The following is a 19,282-nucleotide window of genomic DNA, read 5'->3' as shown; positions in this document are numbered from 1 at the left end:
CACTTTGGATAGATGGATAGTGTGTGAAACTTAAGATGCCCCAAATAGGTTTTGTGGACTCTCCAATATATGAGCTTGCATGGACAACTAGGATTGAGAGGTTAGGAGAAACACTTGGATGATGCAAAAATGCCAAAATACTAGCTTTGGCACATTCACAACCCTATAATCTACAACATAGGTGAACTTAAGAAATGGAATTGATTGAAATGGATGAAAGATCTATGATGCTTAATCTTAATCAAATTTTTCCTATAGGAAACTTGCATCAAGCACTATAGGATATATGAAAACCACAACAATAACATTATAGCCTTGGAATATACTATCCAGGAATTAGACACATTGTCTAATGAGAGAATTAGAGCATCTTGCTCTACTTTACCTATCACATTAGCCTTCGATGTTGGCTTGTTGTATTGAGACTCAGTCTCCTTCTTATTCTTAGACCAGCAATCCTTCTTGATGTGGCCCTTCTTGCTGCAGTTCCAACATTTAAGAACTGACTTTGTGCGTGACTTGCTCCGTCTTGAGCGATCATGACCCTTTTGGTTTTTGAACCTCTCCTTAGGCCTTCCTCTTGTTTCCACTGATAGTGCAGCACTTAATGATTCTCCTGTGCTTCTCCTTCGTATTTTCTCGCTTAGGAGAACACCCACAATATCATCAAACTTAAGAGTATTTGTGCCGGAAATAGAATTACTTACAGTCATCACAAGGCTGTCCCCGTTATCTGGTAGAGATGGTAGTATAAGGAGAGCTCGCACTTCGTCATCGAAATTGATTTTCACCGATCTAAGTTGACTTATGTTTGTGTTAAAGTCATTTAGGTGTTCTGCAACTGAACCATTCTCTATCATCTTTAGATTGAAAAAGCGCTTCATACGAAATACCTTATTGGATGCCGATGGTTTCTCGTACAAGTCATCAAGTGACTTCATCAAGTCCTCCGTGGTATTCATCTCCGAAACATTGAAGGCCACCGTTGACGCTAAGCTTAACCGGATTGTTCCCAGTGCCTTTCGATCAAGGACAATCCATGCTTCATCTGTCATTGTTGCGAACTTCTTCACAAGACCGCCTAGTGGCAAATAGAGGTCCTTCTGGTAGAGATAGTTTTCAATCTGCATCTTCCAATGTTGGTAGTTTTTGCTGTTGAACTTCTCAATCTTGAGCTTCCCTTCCTCCGCTATAACTCTCACTCAATTCAAGGAATGATTTTCTTGAGATACTTTAGCTACAAGCAAACCTTGCTCTGATACCAGTTGTTAGGAAATATGACGTAGCTAAGTAGATAATTGAGTAGATTACTTAATGGAGAGAAATAATTTACACACACAAGAGATTATAGAGTAGAGAGAGAGAGAGTGGTAGAGAGAGAGAGAGAGAGTACACATGATATACGTGGTCCACGGGAAAACAACCACTCAATGGCTTTAATACTTCAAAACAAGAAATAGGTTACAAAGGGATTATGCCCTTTTGGAGCTCCCGCCTTGCTTCACTCTCACCACCTCACACCCACCTTGTTGCATCAACTTCACTCTATGAAATGTGTGTAGAAATGGCCTCCTTTTATAGGCCAAAAGGGTTGCCCTCTCTCATGAGAGGCAGCCATGTGTAGCCGCCCTTGTGTCGATAAGTCCAAATCGGACCCTCCAATCCGCCCATGTGTGACCGCCCTTGGAAAGACAAGTCCGCCATTGAATTCGGCCACTGGCTATTGACTTCCGACCACCGGCCACCGGCCATTGACTATCGGCCAACCGGCCAACCGAACGATCGTTTTTTGACCACTTTTCGACCGCGGTCCGACCATAATATTCCAGCGAAAAGGAATATTCCGACGAAGCGACGTTTCGATTTTGGTTTCGGCAAGTAATTTTATTTTTCGGGGAGTTATTTTTCTTCATGCACGATGGCTTCTCCTCATAATGAGGGCTTTACAAATGTGCGTTTTTAACACAGAAAATTACAAGGGGTAAATCAAGCTTCATACTTAACAACTTTTAAATAGCACAAGTTTACTTAACAACTTTTAGATAGCACAAGTTTCTACAAACTGCAAAAAGTGGGTACTGCACCTGATCTTGCACACGTCCAAGGGATAATTGTGCCTCCCTCCACATACTTGTGTTTAAGGGGGGGATTGTGCCTCCCTCCATATCCTTGTGTTTAAGGCAAGTCTTGTTATAGCACATCTACACCCTTTATGATAGGGGAGACTTGTGTGTACTTCACTCTTTGTGTGTTTTGAGTGAGGGATAATGCGAGTGCTCTAAGTGCAATAAAACACAAAACGAGAGGATTTTGGGATGAGGGATTTGTTGCATCTCTTATGTAAAAGCCCCCTAGATGTGATGTGCCCATCTGTAAGCCATGTAAACAAAACTTATGTGTTATGTGTAATGTGGAAGGTGATGTGGAAAATCTAGTCAAATTAAGAGGTAGAACGCTTAGAATGTGCCATCTTATGCACTTTGCATGTTGTGGCACATATTGTGCACACTTGGTAGAGAATAATCAAATTATTTTTGCAACCATAGTTACTTTATGCATTGAGTCTCTACTAAGTTTGAGGTAATCTCTCACTTATTATGTTCAGACCATGAATGATTCCTAGATTTTTCACAAATCACAAATAATTTTTTGTGCATGGCATTTGGACTATGTCACATTTTTAGCAATCAAAATGCAATCATTGCTATGTTTGCAATCATCTCTCTTCACAAGAGCACTTACATCATAATTTGCATCAAAACAAAAATGGTGGACCAAACCTAATCAAAAGCATGTCTATTTTCCAAAACCTGTTTGTCAACCCATTTTTTCAAATTAAATTTTGTGAGAGGCTAGGCATTGCCCTTGAGGCTACAAGTTGAGAGGTAAGACCACCTTAAAGACCAAGTAAAACCTATCATACTCTAGTTTTGTCCTACTTGTGATGAAACATACAACCTAATGGGGACATCCTGTAGACCTCGCCATAGACATGGAATAGCTTATTTCACAAGTTGGCTTATTCCACATATACACTCATTTGGTCAAGGGGAATGTGAAGCTAATCCATATCTCTATTTGCAGGCATTAGAAGTAGGAAAGACCTATCTCATTTAGTCTATCCAAATGCACATCCATTATTCAAGGGGAGGAAGGCATTAGAAGTAGGAAAGACCTATCTCATTTTGGCTATCCAAATGCACATCCATTATTCAAGGGGAGAAAGTGGCTGTGGAACCCATGAGTTCTTCATATGTCTAAGCTTTGGGGAAGGAGTTGTTGATATGCTTTGCCTTATCAAACTAGTGTGTATTTCCTCGAGTCACTTTATCCAAGCCATCAAGAATAAAGGGAATACCCATGTGAAGGCATATGTTTTTTTCCACTTCGGATGATGGTGCCTAATGTGATGTAGCATCCATGATGTACCCCATGACATCTCCCAATTATAAGAGGCACCTATGTAGACACATTTTCAAGCAAATATAAGCTATTCTTGTGTATCCTCTCTAGTCCCAAAAATAGATGATTAGGGTGTCTTGCTAGAGACCACGATTTGAGTAAATTTTCCCTCAGAAATGTTACAAATGTCCCAAGGAACCTATGTATAATTCTATGCTTAAATCTTTGAAGATACAACTAGACTTCAAGAAGTAAAAATTCTTGAATGATAGGCTTCTTATTATACTTTACAAATAAAGAATCAAGAATTTTTATCCTTTTTGGCTAAAAATGCCCTTTTCTTTACCTAACATTCTATTGGCTTCAACATGCTTTGCATACAAAGCATGTGTTTGATCAACTCCGCAAGCTCAAAAGGTGTAAGAATTTGGAAATCATTATTGTCCAGCTGCAAGCAACATAAATAATAAATTAGTTGATAAGGTACCTAAATTTGAACGTCATATCTCATCACATTATGCATTGTCTATTCCTAGATTTTAATTTTGAAAGCTAGTTTAATCTTAATTCAAATGTAATATCCCCTCACCTTTTGCTAATCCTAGTTTTTCCCAATATGCTTCATACTAAATACACCATATGAACTTTGCAAAGTAAAAGCCAACAAAGAAGCACATGTAAGAAGCACTGAGTAAAATGCAATAAAAACAAAAGCCATTTCCTAATAAACAACTCTTTTTGCAACAAAAAAAACACCATCCCATTGTTACCTCAAGGTTGAAGGAATATATAATCAAGGGTCCAAAGGAGGTGACATTAAGATGTGTCGTTCTCAAAGATAGCTTGGAAAGGGTCAGTAACGTATGCAAGAGTTGATGTGACATTTTTTGAGCTTTGATCTTCATGAAGAAGGTTGTTGATGTCAAGGTTGTGACCTCCACATTAAGAAAACTTGAGGGCATGCTTGCATATGCATCCTCCATAGTACTTGAGTCCACTTCATAGGTTTCTCCAACATATGATCCATAACTCTCAATACAATGGGTTCTCACTTGTTTTTGTAACTTCAAGCATTGTAATACTTGTTGCATTTCTTCAACAAATCTGATAGTTGCACCTACTATGGAGGCTTGGTCTCCCTGTACTTATAAGAAGAGAAAGGAAAGTTACTCAAAAATAGGCTCTCATTAACAAATAACTTTTGAAAACTTTTGAACAATAAATCTCATGAAGAAATTAGGTTGGAAATTGCAACAAGGCAAGTAAATCAAGATCTAAATTGTTTGGCTCGGATAGTTGAAGTGGAAGGGAGTGTGCACGTTTCACTTTGAAAACACCCCTTAGTTAGTAGAATATGCTTTATCCCATCATATTTTGGATGTCTGTTAGGAAATAAGACGTAGCTAAATAGATATTTGAGTAGATTACTTAATGGAGAGAGATAGATTTCACACACAAGAGATTATAGAGTAGAGAGAGACAGAGAGAGAGAGAGAGAGAGAGAGAGAGAGAGAGAGAGAGTACACACGATATACATGGTTCACCCACTGTGAGCTACGTCCACGGGAAAGCAGCCACTCAATGGCTTTAGTACTTCAAAACAAGAAGTAGTTTACAAAGGGATTATACCCTTAATAGAGCTCCCGCCTTGCTTCACTCTCACCACCTCACACCCACCTTGTTGCATCAACTTCACACTATAAAATGTGTGTAGAAATGGCCTCCTTTTATAGGCCAAAAGGGCTGCCCTCTCTCATGAGAGGCAGCCATGTGTAGCCGTCCTTGTGTGAATAAGTCCAAATCGGATCCTCCAATCCGTCCATGTGTGGCCGCCCTTGTGTAGACAAATCCGCTTTTGAATTCGGCCACAGGCCACCGGCCATTGACTTCCAATCACCGGCCATCGACCATTGACTACCGTCCACCGGCCAACCGACCGGTCAATTTCCGACCACCGCCGTCCGGTCATAATATTCCGACGAAAATGAATATTCCGGCGAGGGGGAAAAAAGTCTCGGGGGCCCCTCAAGCTGCCCCTGATTTTGGCCGTGAAAATTTTCGTTTCCGGCGAGTGATTTTCCTTCACGCACGATGGCTTCTCCTCATAATGGGGGCCTTACAAATGTGCGCTTTTACCACAGAAAATTACAAGGGGTAAATCAGGCTCTATACTTAACAATCTCCCACTTGAAGACTAATCTCCAAACCAAACCTGTGACTGCTTTCCATCCTAGCTTCTTATCCTTGAATGCCGATTGAAGATGAGCAAAAGCTCAACTTCTCCTTGTTGACCACCTTTGTAAACATGTCTGCAGGATTTTCACTTGTATGCACCTTTCCTAGCTTTAGCTGTCCCTCTTCGAAAAGAGTGCGTATGAAGTGATATCTCACCTCAATGTGCTTTGTCCTTGAATGAAAGGCTAAGTTCTTCGCAAGATGAATAGCGCTTTGGCTATCACTGTACAAGACACAATTGTCTTGTTTGAATCCAAGCTATTCTAAGAATCTGTGAAGCCACAGAATTTCTTTGCTTGCCTCCGTCATTGCTACATACTCTGCTTTCGTGGTAGAAAGTGAGATCACTTTCTGCAACTTTGAAGCCCAGCTTATTGATGTGCCTCCAACTGTGAATACTAGCCCGTAGTGCTCCTTCGAGTATCTTTGTCACCTGCCATATCTGCATCAGCATACCCTTGAAGAAAAATATCAATTCCTCCAAAATACAAAGCATTTGTTATTGTCCCTTTTAGATACCTAAGTATCCACTTCACAGCTTGCCAATGCTCTTTACCTAGGTTGTCCATGAACCTACTCACAACTCCCGCTGCATGTGCAATGTCTGACCTTGTCCAGACCATAGCATACATTAGAGAACCTACCGCCGCAGCATATGGAACTTTAGACATATAGGCTATCTCCTCTTGTGTCTTTGGACACATATCCTTCGTTAGTTTAAAGTGACCAGCCAAAGGTGTAGAAACTGGTTTTGTATTTTGCATTGCAAACCTTTCTAGTACCTTCTTGATGTAATCCTCTTGAGATAGCTTTATTGTCTTCTTCGTCCTGTCCCTTGATATTTTCATACCCAGTATCCTCTTTGTAGCACCTAAATCTTTCATTGAAAAATATTTAGACAGCGCCTCTTTTAGGTCTTTGATGTCCTGCATGTTAGCACTTGCAATGAGTATGTCATCAACATACAACATTAGGATGATGAATTTCCCATCTCCCAAATTCTTTGTGTAGACGCGGTGATCCGAGTTGCATCTTGTGAATCCATGATCCAACATCCATCGATCAAACTTCAAGTACCATTGTCTTGATGCTTGCTTTAAACCATACAAGCTCTTATTTAATCTGCAAACCATTTTCTCCTTACCGTTTACTTCATACCCCTTTGGTTGAAGCATGTAGATTTCCTCCTCTAAGTCACCGTGAGGGAATGCCGTGTTTACATCCATTTGCTCGAGATTTAGATCAAGAGCAGCCACGAGGCTTAAGACAAGCCTAATTGAGTTCATTTTTACAACAGGAGAAAATATTTCATTGAAGTCAATACCTTTCTTTTGAGAAAACCCTTTTACCACAAGCCTACACTTGTACCTTTTCTTCCCACCTTCTTCTTCCTTCAGCTTGTACACCCATTTGTTTTGAAGTGACCGCTTACCTTTAGGCAACTCAACCAACTCCCATGTTTGGTTGCGATGTAGTGAGTCCATCTCCACTTGCATGCTCTTCGTCATTCTTCTTTGGATTCATGTTGCATAGCTTCTTCGTATGATTCCGGCTCTCCACAATCTGAGATCAAGAGATGGTTGAAGGAAGGAACAAACCTTTCTGGAGGTCTACTTGCTCTTGTAGATCTTCGGGGAATAGGTTGAGGCTCCTCATTTGGTTGACGTTGTTGCACATTGTCACCGTTTGCAGTCCTTGAGTCTTCACCGTCCTCAAGCTCCATGTACTCATCACCTGTTTCTTTTGTTTGATTTCTTTCCAAGTAATCTTTGTACATATTTTGTTTGTTAAAAATTACATCCCTACTCCTAAAGATTTTACCATCTTCAGGATTCCATAGGCGATACCCAAAGTCACCTTCTCCATAGCCAATGAAGAAACACTTTTTGGACTTTGCATCTAGCTTTGATCTTAGGCTTCTATCTATGTGCATGAAAGCCTCACACCCAAACACTTTGAGAAATACATAATTCACCGGTTTACCTATCCATGCCTCTTCTGGAACTCCCCCATCCAATGCCGTTGAGGGTGACCGATTGATTAAGTACACTGACGTACTTACAGCTTCCGCCCAAAGCTCAAACGGTAGGCCAGCATGTAGCCGCATGCTTCGTGCTCGCTCCATGATTGTCATGTTCATCCTTTCCGAAATCCCATTTTGTTGAGGTGTCCTTGGGGTTGTCCTTTGCCTCCGAATGCCATTGCTAGCACAAAAGCTTGGCTATAATATTCACCTCCATTGTCGGATCTGAGGCATTTAACCTTGGTACCTGTTTCATTCTCCACAAAGGCTTTCCACCTTTGAAATATGGAAAATACATCGGACTTATTCTTCATGACATAAACCCATGTTTTTCTAGTCGCATCGTCTATGAATGTTACATAGTACAATGAGACACCAAGTGATGGTGTACTTGCAAGACCCCAAACATCAGAATGAACCAGCTCAAGTTTTTTATTTTATTTTTCATTTTTTGATTTTTGAAATTTCACCCTCTTTTGTTTACCATAAACACAATCTTCACAGAACTAAGTCCACTTCTTTCAAACCTGGTAGAAGCTTCTTTGTTTGAAGGATTTGCATTCCTTTGGCACTCATATGCCCAAGCCGGTAGTGCCACACCGCACTGTCAACTTCTGTAGTTGCTGCACAAGGTGAAGGTTGCGTGCTAATAGTACACAAGTAAAGTGTACCGAACTTTTCTCCTTTGGCAACCACCAAAGATCCCTTTGAGATCTTCCACCATTTGTTTCCAAATGCAATAATGTGACCTTCATCGTCCAATTTTCCTGTAGAGATCAAATTTTTGCGAAGAGAAGGAACATGCCTAACATCTTTAAGCTTCCATTTATTTCCATTAGCAGTTTTGACAGAAACTGTACCTTTGCCGACAATCTCACAAGCTTCATCATCTCCCAAGTATACATACCCAAAATTACCTTTGGTGTAGTCTTGGAAATGTTGCTTGTGTGGTGTCGCATGGAATGAAGCCCCGGAATCTACTATCTAGGAATTAGACACATTGTCTAATGAGAGAATTAGAGCATCTTGCTCTACTTTACCTGCCACATTGGCCTCCGATGTTGGCTTGTTGTCTTGAGACTCTGTCTCCTTCTTCTTCTTGGACCAGCAATCCTTCTTGACGTGGCCCTTCTTGCCACAGTTCCAACATTCAAGAACTGACTTAGTGCGTGACTTGCTCCGCCTTGAGCGATCACGACCCTTTTGGTTTTTGAACCTCTCCTTAGGCCTTCCTCTTGTTTCTACTGATAGTGCAGCACTTGATGATTCTCCTATGCTTCTCCTTCGTATTTCCTTGCTTAGGAGAACACCCACAACATCATCAAACTTAAGAGTATTTGTGCCAAAAATAGAATTACTTACATCCATCACAAGGTTGTCCCAACTATCTGGTAGAGATGATAGTATAAGGAGAGCTCGCACTTCGTCATCGAAATTTATTTTCACCGATCGAAGTTGACTTATGTTTGTGTTAAAGTAATTTAGGTGTTCTGCAACTGAACCATTCTCTGTCATCTTTAGATTGAACAAACGCTTCATAAGAAATACCTTATTGGATGCCGATGGTTTCTCGTAGAAGTCGTCAAGTGACTTCATCAAGTCCTCCGTGGTCTTCATCTCCGAAACATTGAAGGCCACCGTTGACGCTAAGCTTAACCGGATTGTTCCCAGTGCCTTTCGATCAAGGACAATCCATGCTTCATTTGCCATCGTTGCGGGCTTCTTTGCAAGACCGCCTAGTGACAAATAGAGGTCCTTCTGGTAGAGATAGTCTTCAATCTGCATCTTCCAATGCTGATAGTTTTTGCCGTTGAACTTCTCAATCTTGAGCTTCCCTTCCTCCGCCATAACTTCCACTCAATTCAAGGAATCCTTTCCCTTGAGATAATTTAGCTACGAGCAAACCTTGCTCTGATACCAGTTGTTAGGAAATAAGACGTAGCTAAATAGATATTTGAGTAGATTACTTAATGGAGAGAGATAGATTTCACACACAAGAGATTATAGAGTAGAGAGAGAGAGAGAGAGTACACACAATATACGTGGTTCACCCAATGTGGGCTACGTCCACGAGAAAACAGCCACTCAATGGTTTTAGTACTTCAAAACAAGAAGTAGTGTACAAAGGGATTATACCCTTAATAGAGCTCTCGCCTTGCTTCACTCTCAGCACCTCACACCCACCTTGTTGCATCAACTTTACACTATAAAATGTGTGTAGAAATGGCCTCCTTTTATAGGCCAAAAGGGCTGCCCTCTGAGAGGCAGCCATGTGTAGCCGTCCTTGTGTGAATAAATCCAAATCGGACCCTCCAATCCGCCCTTGTGTAGACAAATCCGCTTTTGAATTCGGCCACCCGCCACCTGCCATTGACTTCTAATCACCGGCCACCGGCCTACCGGCCAACCGATCGGTTGATTTCCGACCACTTTCCGGTCGCCGTCCGGCCATAATATTCCGACGAAAAGGAATATTCCGACGAGGGAAAAAAAAGTCTCGAGGGCCCCTAAAGTTGCCCCTGATTTTTTGCCGTCAAAATTTTGGTTTTCGGCGAGTGATTTTCCTTCACGCACGATGGATTCTCCTCATAATGGGGGCCTTACAAATATGCGCTTTTACCACAGAAAATTACAAGGGGTAAATCAATCTCCATACTTAGCAATGCCAAAGGTATATTTAATGCTAACAACATACTACATTGGAATTTTCCTATTAACTATTCAAAAATTTCTATCCAAATTAGGCCTTACATATTTTGGAGGCCAAAAGTATATCTAATGCTAACAACATATTCCAATGGAATTTCCAACTAACTATTTAGAAACTTCTATCAAACTTTTGCCTTACATATATGCTATAGATATGTTCACACATCACAACATTAGCATAGATAAATCCTACCTAGGATGCCTACTTGGACCAATAGATTGCAGATTGTAAGATATATCCAACCCATACTCGGTCTCTAAAAAGACCCTCTCACAATCAATATAAGAGTTAATTCATTGAGAGGAAATGCATTCTCCATCCATTTTCTAGTCAACCTAATTAAGATATTAGTGGTACACCCTAGGAGTTATGTTAAAATTGAAAAACCTAAACATGAAAAGGTTATGATTAGCACCCTTAAATAGCTAGCCAACTCTTTTACAGACTACAAGATGTCAAGGAGGACAAAAGAAGAAGTTCCAACTTTGGCTCAAGGGGGCCGCCTCGGACGACATGAGCACCTACGTCTCGTCCCGGGTCCCTTGCGACTCCACCCTTGCTCTTTCCACTCCCCATGGACCTCTACGAAGAAAAGCAGCAACGAGCAGGTACTCTGTGTCCGGCTACTCCTCCAGCGAAAAGATCTCTCTCTGCCCTCGTGTGGATACATGGCACGTCCTTCTCTCTTCCACGCGCCCTCTGCTACGCAGGCAAGCCCACAAAATTCCTTTCCTTGAATTTGCCTTGACAAATTTGAAACCAAGCAAATTTTTTCAGTTTCCACTCTATGGTCCTCTATTTTGAGAAGGAATTTCTCCTTTTTTCCCTTTTCCCTTAACCGGCATTTTTGAAATTGAAAACGGCATGATATTAAGCTGACACACATTTTCCGCGAACATTGGTACTCTCCATCGCTCCTCTCGCCTTTACACATGCCCATAAAAATCTCCCTCTCTTGGCCATGGGAACTTTCCCTAAGAGACCACAAAAGGCATAAGTAAAAGGTATTCACTTTTTTGCCTCTCAAGTCAAAGAGCATCTCCTTTGATTCTCTCTAAAAGAAATGGAAAAAAGATTGTAGCCAGTATGTACATTGGAATTTTCCCATAAACTATTCAAAAATTTATATCCAAATTCGGCCTTACATATTTTGGAGGCCAAAAGTATATCCAATGCTAACAACATATTCCAATGGAATTTCCAACTAACTATTTAGAAACTTCTATCGAACTTTTGCCTTACATGTATGTTATAGATATCTTCACACATCACAACATTAGCATAGATAAATTCTACCTAGGATGCCTACTTGGACCAATAGATTGTAAGATATATCCAACCCATACTTGGTCTCTAAAAAGACCCTCTCACAATCAATATAAGAGTTAATTCATTGAGAGGAATGCATTCTCCATCCATTTTCTAGTCAACCTAATTAAGATATTAGTGGTACACCCTAGGAGTTATGTTAAAATTGAAAAACCTAAACATGAAAAGGTTATGATTAGCATCCTTAAATAGCTAGCCAACTCTTGTACAGACTACAAGATGTCAAGGAGGACAAAAGAAGAAGAAGAAGTTCCAACTTTGGCTCAAGGGGGACACTATTGAGGTAAGTCCAATGTGGCCTATACTCCTCATTGAGACTACACCTCTCAGTATTTGAGGAGTATTGAAAATTACATAAGTGAATATTACGTAAGTCAATGATCAGGAAAGGCAAACCAAAATCTAACATCTTTCCACATTTAATTGAAATTTACTCTTCTTGTTTTTTGTCAACATTAAAATTGAAGTATAATACATAGACTTGCAGGAAAGGCTAAATCAAATATCCTTCCTTAGACTAGAATTGTTGGGGTAGGGAAATCAAGAAAGTCACATTTCTACATCTTTAACAAATAAAAGACATTCATATCTTAGTGTGTTTCATAAAGTCCTTGAATGAGTTGAAATCTTCAATGATGATCTTTGTTATGGAACTTTCTTACATTACACAAATTACTTATCTTTTTTGGTCCAACAAACAAAAGTTTCATGTAACTTGAATACAATTATAACTTGCGATGCTTCGGTTGCAAAGTTTTTCCAAACAAATATTGCAAGTTGTGAAGACAAGGCTCATGCTAAGCTGTCATACACGAATCAACTCTTGCATTGAAGAAACGTTTATGCTAATTATGCACTAATTTAATCAACAAAAACAACGAAAATTTGTCCCATTGTGTTGTATTTCCTTCTTCAAAGACATATTTGATATCCACACATATGAGTGTTGGAAGGGAGTGGGCATGTTTCACTTTAAAAACGCCCCTTAATTAGTAGAATATGCTTTCTACCATCATATTTTGAATGCCAAAGGTATATCTTCACACGTCACAACATTAGCATAGATAATTAATCCTACCTAGGATTCCTACTTGGCCCAATAGATTTGCAGATTGTAAGATATATCCAACCCATATTTAGTCTCTAAAAAGCCCCTCACACAATCAATGTAAGAGTTAATTCATTGAGAGGAATGCATTTTCCTTTAGCCAAAGCTTTGGAATCCATTGTTATTCTCTCTCTCCCTCTCTTCGTCTTCTAGTCATCCTATAAATGAACATCTCTCTCCATCTCTCTCTCTCTCTCTCTCTCTCCATTTTATAGTCACCCTAATCAAGATATGAGTGGTACACCCTAGGAGTTATGCTACACATTCAAAAACCAATCATCAAAAGGTCATGATTAGTGTCCTTCAATAGCTAGACAACTATTGTACAAACTACAAGATGTCAAGGAGGACAAAGAAGAAGAACAAGTTCGAACTTTGGCTCAAGGGGGACACTATTGAGGTAAGTCCAACGTGACTTATACATGATGACTAACTAAAAGAGAAAGTTATGTGAATTACCCATTTATACAAAATGGAGTACTCCTCTTTGAGACTACACCTCTAAGTATTCTCAAAATGATTAGGCATGATAGAACAAGTCAATAGGGTCTACTTTTATGCTCTCCAACTCTATTGTAATGTGCCTCTTTCTTACATGATAGAACAAGTCAATATACTTTTATGCAGCACCCCAAGTCTATTGTAACATGCTTCTTCTTATATTTGTTGGTAAAACAAACATTATGGTGAAGACTCACATGACGTGTGAGCCTTTTAAACAAGGGAACTATTATATTTACTCGAAAAAGACTATTCAAACAACCTCAAGCACTACATGTGTTTTGAGGAGGCATTGTTTCCAAAAGATGCTTGTACAAATTCGTAGCAAGGGATTGACAAAGAGCTGTTAATGTTACGAGATTGGGCATCCTCCTGTTGTATGTGGTTAACTACAATTCGGATAGCCGATGTGTAATGATTAATTATGTGTTGTCTTTCTATTTTTCCTAATGGTGAGTTGATGTTGTGTAGATTGGAATTGGGCACCCTCTTGTTTTATGCGGTTAACTACAATTTAGATAGCTAACATGGAATGATTATTATTGTGTTGTCTTTTTATTTTTATTAATAGTGAGTTGATGTTATATAATTCTCAGAGTTAAGGAGAAGGCGTCGACAATAAATTATTCTCAATAATTTTTATTTGCATAGTGTTATAGTTTATCTTTCCAATAAGCCACTATGGCTCGCTTGTAAATAATTAGTGAAAACTCACCCTCATGCGATATTTGATATGCTCCACTCATAAACTAAAGTGGAGCTAAGTGTAGAAAAAAGGCCTCCAATTTTGGGCACCCATAATCAATATCAAATAATAAATACCAAACTCCACAAGGGGGAGGTCTAGTTGAGTTTGGGGCTACAATCTTTAGTGTGAGATACTCTCAAATTTTCTCTTTCCCCTCTGTTAACCTATATCTTGTGCTATGGAGCTTCACTGTGTCATCTCCTTGTGTAAGAGTTTATCTCCTATCCTTCTTTGTGTACTATTATCTGTGTGCATGTCAACATCAACCCTTCTATCTCTCTCTTTTCTCTTCTACATCATGGAAAATGGTTGAATTTCATGGCCGAGAGTGGAAGTCCACCCTTGCTCCCAATAGCTAAGTATTACCACTTTGTATAAATCCGTAGGAGGGCACTGACAAAGAGCTGCTAAGTATTACTATTTGAGTGGCTGATGCAATCAAGTGCATGTTCCCTCTTCGGCATTAGGGGATGCTCCTCTCCTAGATCCTACAACATACATGAGCTCAGTCCTCTCATTTACAACATAATTGAATTGAGCCACAACATATTTTTCCTCAAAGACGTAAACGTTTATGGCTTCCCACACTTGTTTCAAATAATTGTATCTAGTGATTTGGGTGCAAACCACGATGGCTCGTTTATGCGATCTACTCCCTAGGATTAAGTCATTCGTATAAAAGATAATCTTCTAGGTCTTTCATACACATTTTCATATTCTTACAACTTAAACGTGTGTGGTAGGGTAGTTTTTAAATAGATGTAGGGTATCCTCCGAAGCGATTTTGCAACTAGAGTAGGTCTTAGAGCCAATCCCTCTATCGCGAATCTTATTCCCATTCGGGATGGCTTCCCATAGCAATTTCCATGTAAACATCTTCATGAAGTTTGGCCATTTGATATCCCATATGATATTAATACTCTTCCACCAACCCTCTTCTGATCAATCTTTCTTCCATACAAAGGAAATATTTTAACGAGTGAAGCAAACCAGTCCGCTTTGTATATCAACTTGTTGTAGGTATCTTGGGTCTTGGTAAGTGTGAACACTCTGTCTTTTGTCCAATGCCAGGCTTTCCAATCTAACTCTGACCAAGTCACACACATATAGGACTATGACAGAACTTCCAAGACTCTATTGATTAAATGCCTTTCATAAGTAAAATTATGTTGAACTACTACTTGTTTCACTTCCTTCCATCGGAGCTTATTATCATCCAAAGATGATGTGAAAGTCTAGAGACCCCTTTGTTACTTAGTATCAAGAAATTTCTCATCTCCAAGAAGGGATCAAGGAGCCCCTTCCAAGTTTCAAACGCTAGGGGGACCAGTGTATAATGAAGGTCTCTTTCCATTCGAGAGATGATGCTGCTTTGTTGCACTTTCGTGCTACTTCCTCTGTGCAAACCCCACACTTTAAGAAAGCACAAAAAAACAAGGGAACCTTTCAATGCTTCATAACATGAGTCCATTAAATTTTAGCAGACTCGAGGACTCAAAACAACAAAAGGTGTAAGGTTACATCTCTTCTTCTCTAGGGCCTTCTTTATTTAGAATAGAACAAGGGGATTTGAACTAAGGATGATATTGTGTGTTATGTATCTTGGAGGGGGAGAGAGAGAGAGAGAGAGAGAGAGAGAGAGAGAGAGAGATTAATATCATAGAATCAATCCAAGAGACCTCATACATCCGTATGACTCAAGAAGGAAATTTATAGGATAACAAATCTACCACACTTGGGTGATAGAAAGGCTATGCTAGTTTCGTCTTCTTATTCACATCCACACACACACCCAGAGTTGATTGAGGTCTCTTAGGATTGTTCCTATATATGTGTTAAAATTTATCTTCATGTGTGTGTGTGTGTGTGTGTGTGTGTGTGTGTGTGAGAGAGAGAGAGAGAGAGAGAGAGAGAACAATCCCAAAAGAACTCAGAAATCTCTCTGACTAGCCCACCCCATGGCAGATATAGTTGCGGTCCTATGCGTGAACTCAGGACGTGTACCCTCGTCACTAATTGACACCTCCATTTGGAGGTGGGATCAATGGCTCACGATCACCGATTGATCGTGACCGTTGGATTGCCTACGGAATGCAAAGGATTCCCACTTTCTCGGATTCGGGACTTGAACCCACTACCCTCTCCCCCACGGGATTGACTCTAACCACTAGGCTAACGCGTGCTCGTTGAAAGGTGTGTGTGGGATAAGTTTATAGATCACGGCGTCGCGGACAGGTTTACACCTAGTTCACACCTAGTTCACATCGAGTTTGCACCAAATTTGGTGTGGTGTGCAGGCCCTCCCCAGTTCACACCTAGTTCACACCGTGTTCACGTCGATTTCACACCCAATTTGGTGTGGTGCACATATCTCCGAGTTCACGCTTAGTTCACACCTAGTTTAAATGTCGATCGGACGGCTCGGATTGCACCCGCTCGCGACGCCTACTGTGGGCCATTGATCCCACCTCCCTGGGGAGGTGTCATTTAGTGACGAGGGACGTGTACCTCAAGAAGGGACTTGGATAACCAATCAGCCACACTACACACACACACACATGAAGATAAATTTTAACACATATATATGTTTGTGTGTGTGTGTGTCTCTATATATATATATATATATATATATATATATATATAGATAGAGAGAGAGAGAGAGAGAGAGAGAGAGGGGGGGGGGGGGGGTAGGTACCCGTTCAATGTAAGATTGAGGCATGAGCAATCGCAGAGCGCGAAGGTGTTCATTCATTTGCTTGCGCCTGTTGCGCTCCACGGCGATGTGAGTCTTTCGCTGCGTCTCCATCTCCTCCACATTCTTGTAGCACCTCCTTTTGCGTTTCCTTGATCTCTTCTTGTTGCTGCTCTTCTGATGATCTAATGTTGAATTAACCGCACTCGCTTGATGGGTACCTGTACCCCCTATTTTGATATGCATTTCTGCATCCACCATTCCACTGTTGGTGCCAATAAGTTTTTCATTGAAAGGGCCAGCGCCAAGGTATCCCTTCCATGCTGCTTGCAAAGTCTCATTAGGTAAAGGTATTAGTTGCCCACCAGCTGAGTACATGCTTGATGGTGTTGCAGACGACGAAGATGACGATGTCACCATCGTTGCCACGAAATCAGGGTTGCAGCCACCTCCATTCATCATACCATTCCAAGAGCTTGCAGTGTTGGAATCTAATTGCACATCACTTGCAATCAAACTGCTACAATCTTCAGCTTGAAGCTGATGATCTCGAGGAAATGAGAATTTCTCTGAAACAAAGCTATGGCTCGGATCATATTGCATATGTTTGACAGAGATTTCATGAGAACTAGATAGGCCGGATGCATAATGGCAATGATAGGGACTATTTTGTGCATCATGGTGAATATTGTGATTTCTTGCCCCAAAAAGGGGGATACATGTGGGAAAATTAGAGCTCACTAATATTGCTGCTTCATCTTCTTTCTCTTCGTGTTTTTCGTGCTCAAATGACTGCATGTATGAAGAGGTAGCTGAGTTTGCATTATCTGGAAGGTGGTGGCTAATGAGTGCCGTATTTTCGACAGGTCCAGCGAGCGATGGTGGAGACTCCGAAGATGAAAAGGCAAGCACATTATAACCCATGATTGGGTGATATGGTGCTTGTTGGGCAAACAAAGTAACAGCACCATACGGTAGGGCCATGTCATCATTAACAGAAGGCCGAGAGCGAGGGTGTACATGTTCATGAGCTGAAGCTTGATGATGGTAATGAAAGCCAGCAGAATGACTTTGCAAAATAGGCGCAGCTTGGCCAGCTTGCAGCTTTGTGAGCATTAATGGAGAGTCCAGTACATCGCCCAACATCATACTATTATCCTTCGGCCTCAGCTTCATAACCGATGCGATGCAGCAGAGAATGTTGCACAGGACTCTTAATTCATGCAGTGCTTATGCTACAACTCTACAATGTACTTGTAACTCTCTCTCTCTCTCTCTCTCTCTCTCTCCCTCTATCTCATTTCAGACTCCCTGCATATGCGCTATTTACCAGGAACACTTTTCGCAAGTGTCCGGGCGGACCAAAGTTAAAAAGAATGATTTTGTATCTATATGTTGTACTCCATATCACTCCAGAAACAATACGCTTGCTCGATGGTAATTTGCTCAAATGTACCACCGTCTCTTTTTTTCTTTTTCTTTTTTGAAAAATCATAAAGGATAACAGGAAAATACAACAACCCCTAAGGAAGGATAGGGGTGATCCTCAGAGAGAACAGGCCAATAAGGGAGTGAGCAAAATACATCAAACAAAGGAGTAGTATCTGAGCATCATATACATTCTTGAAGGCTCGTAAAAGGAGAAAATGATAGATCTCCACCTTTGCCATTTAAGGGCTTTTTGCAGCTCTTTGACTTCCATTAGTGTAGCATCAGTAACCATACCATAAATCTCCTTCATAACTCTAAAAAAATCGATAATCAAGGGAACTGCGGATGGGGAGTGAGCAAGACTAAAAAGAGCTTTGTTTCATTCCAACCAGATTTTCCATAACTGAGCATCCCTTAGGCAGGTCCATGGCGGCACATCAACAAAACTACATTCTCCCAATAATAAGGACCTCCACTTAAGCAATAAGGCATCAACATCGTAGACTTTTTGAAGCTCTGATTTAAACAACATGTCAAATTTGCATTGTACAAAAAGGTGGACCAGAGATTCTTCATGACACTTGCACCTGGGCAAATTCCATCTGATACCCGACTACTTTTGGCTTTAGTTCTTTATAAACATCTTTCCAATATCTGACTTCTACTTCAAAACACTTGTGAGCCCTTCTGGAAAGTTGATAGCATTCTAATTGGCCAAACCATCCAAACCAGATGGAATCATGCATTTAGAATTGAGTTGAGAATCCCAGAATCTTGGGGGAAGTGAAGAGTGTGTGGTGCATGCGAAGTGCGAGGGAGAAGAAGAACAGACACGAGCACGATGTGGTGGAGCTCTACGTGAGGATTGGAATTGCCTTACTACTCCTTATTGTTCTATATAATCAAAAGAATAGATAAAGTTAGTACAGACAATGTGATGGGTGTTCATCTAGTTGGCTTGAACCCTAACAATCTCCCACTTGAAGGCCAATGTGGCCCAAGTGGCCTATGTATGTACATATGTACAACCGTGAAGCATCCGAATGGCATCACCCTACACCCATACTCTCCATCAATGTGCAAATCACTCAAAGGGTAGGCCC

General features: G+C 40.6%; 1 protein-coding gene across 1 annotated transcript; it reads right to left on the bottom strand.

The window, feature by feature from the left end:
- Window positions 1-1,401: 1,401 nt before the first annotated feature.
- Window positions 1,402-18,191, bottom strand: LOC147460679 (uncharacterized). The gene is made up of 3 exons (XM_086508400.1): window positions 16,752-18,191; window positions 4,173-4,541; window positions 1,402-3,850 (listed from the first exon to the last, which is right to left on the bottom strand). The coding sequence occupies exons 1-3, from the start codon at window positions 17,922-17,924 to the stop codon at window positions 3,749-3,751; spliced, it is 1,644 nt and encodes a 547-aa protein (XP_086364526.1). The 5' UTR covers window positions 17,925-18,191; the 3' UTR covers window positions 1,402-3,748.
- Window positions 18,192-19,282: the final 1,091 nt, after the last annotated feature.

The sequence above is a fragment of the Adiantum capillus-veneris genome, chromosome 3 (assembly GCF_014529385.1).
Source record: "Adiantum capillus-veneris isolate H3 chromosome 3, ASM1452938v2, whole genome shotgun sequence".
NCBI lineage: Eukaryota > Viridiplantae > Streptophyta > Polypodiopsida > Polypodiales > Pteridaceae > Adiantum > Adiantum capillus-veneris.
This window is presented reverse-complemented; position numbering and strand designations above follow the sequence as displayed.

What these genes read in the sequence shown, in the direction of transcription:
- LOC147460679 (XM_086508400.1), bottom strand. Translation starts at nt 17,924, where the DNA reads ATGAAGCTGAGGCCGAAGGATAATAGTATGATGTTGGGCGATGTACTG. An exon ending in CTCAATCTTACATTGAACGG is followed by an intron (nt 4,542 to 16,751) that starts GTACCTACCCCC and finishes TTATAAGTACAG; the next exon opens with GGAGACCAAGCCTCCATAGT. An exon ending in TATATTCCTTCAACCTTGAG is followed by an intron (nt 3,851 to 4,172) that starts GTAACAATGGGA and finishes TGTTGCTTGCAG; the next exon opens with CTGGACAATAATGATTTCCA.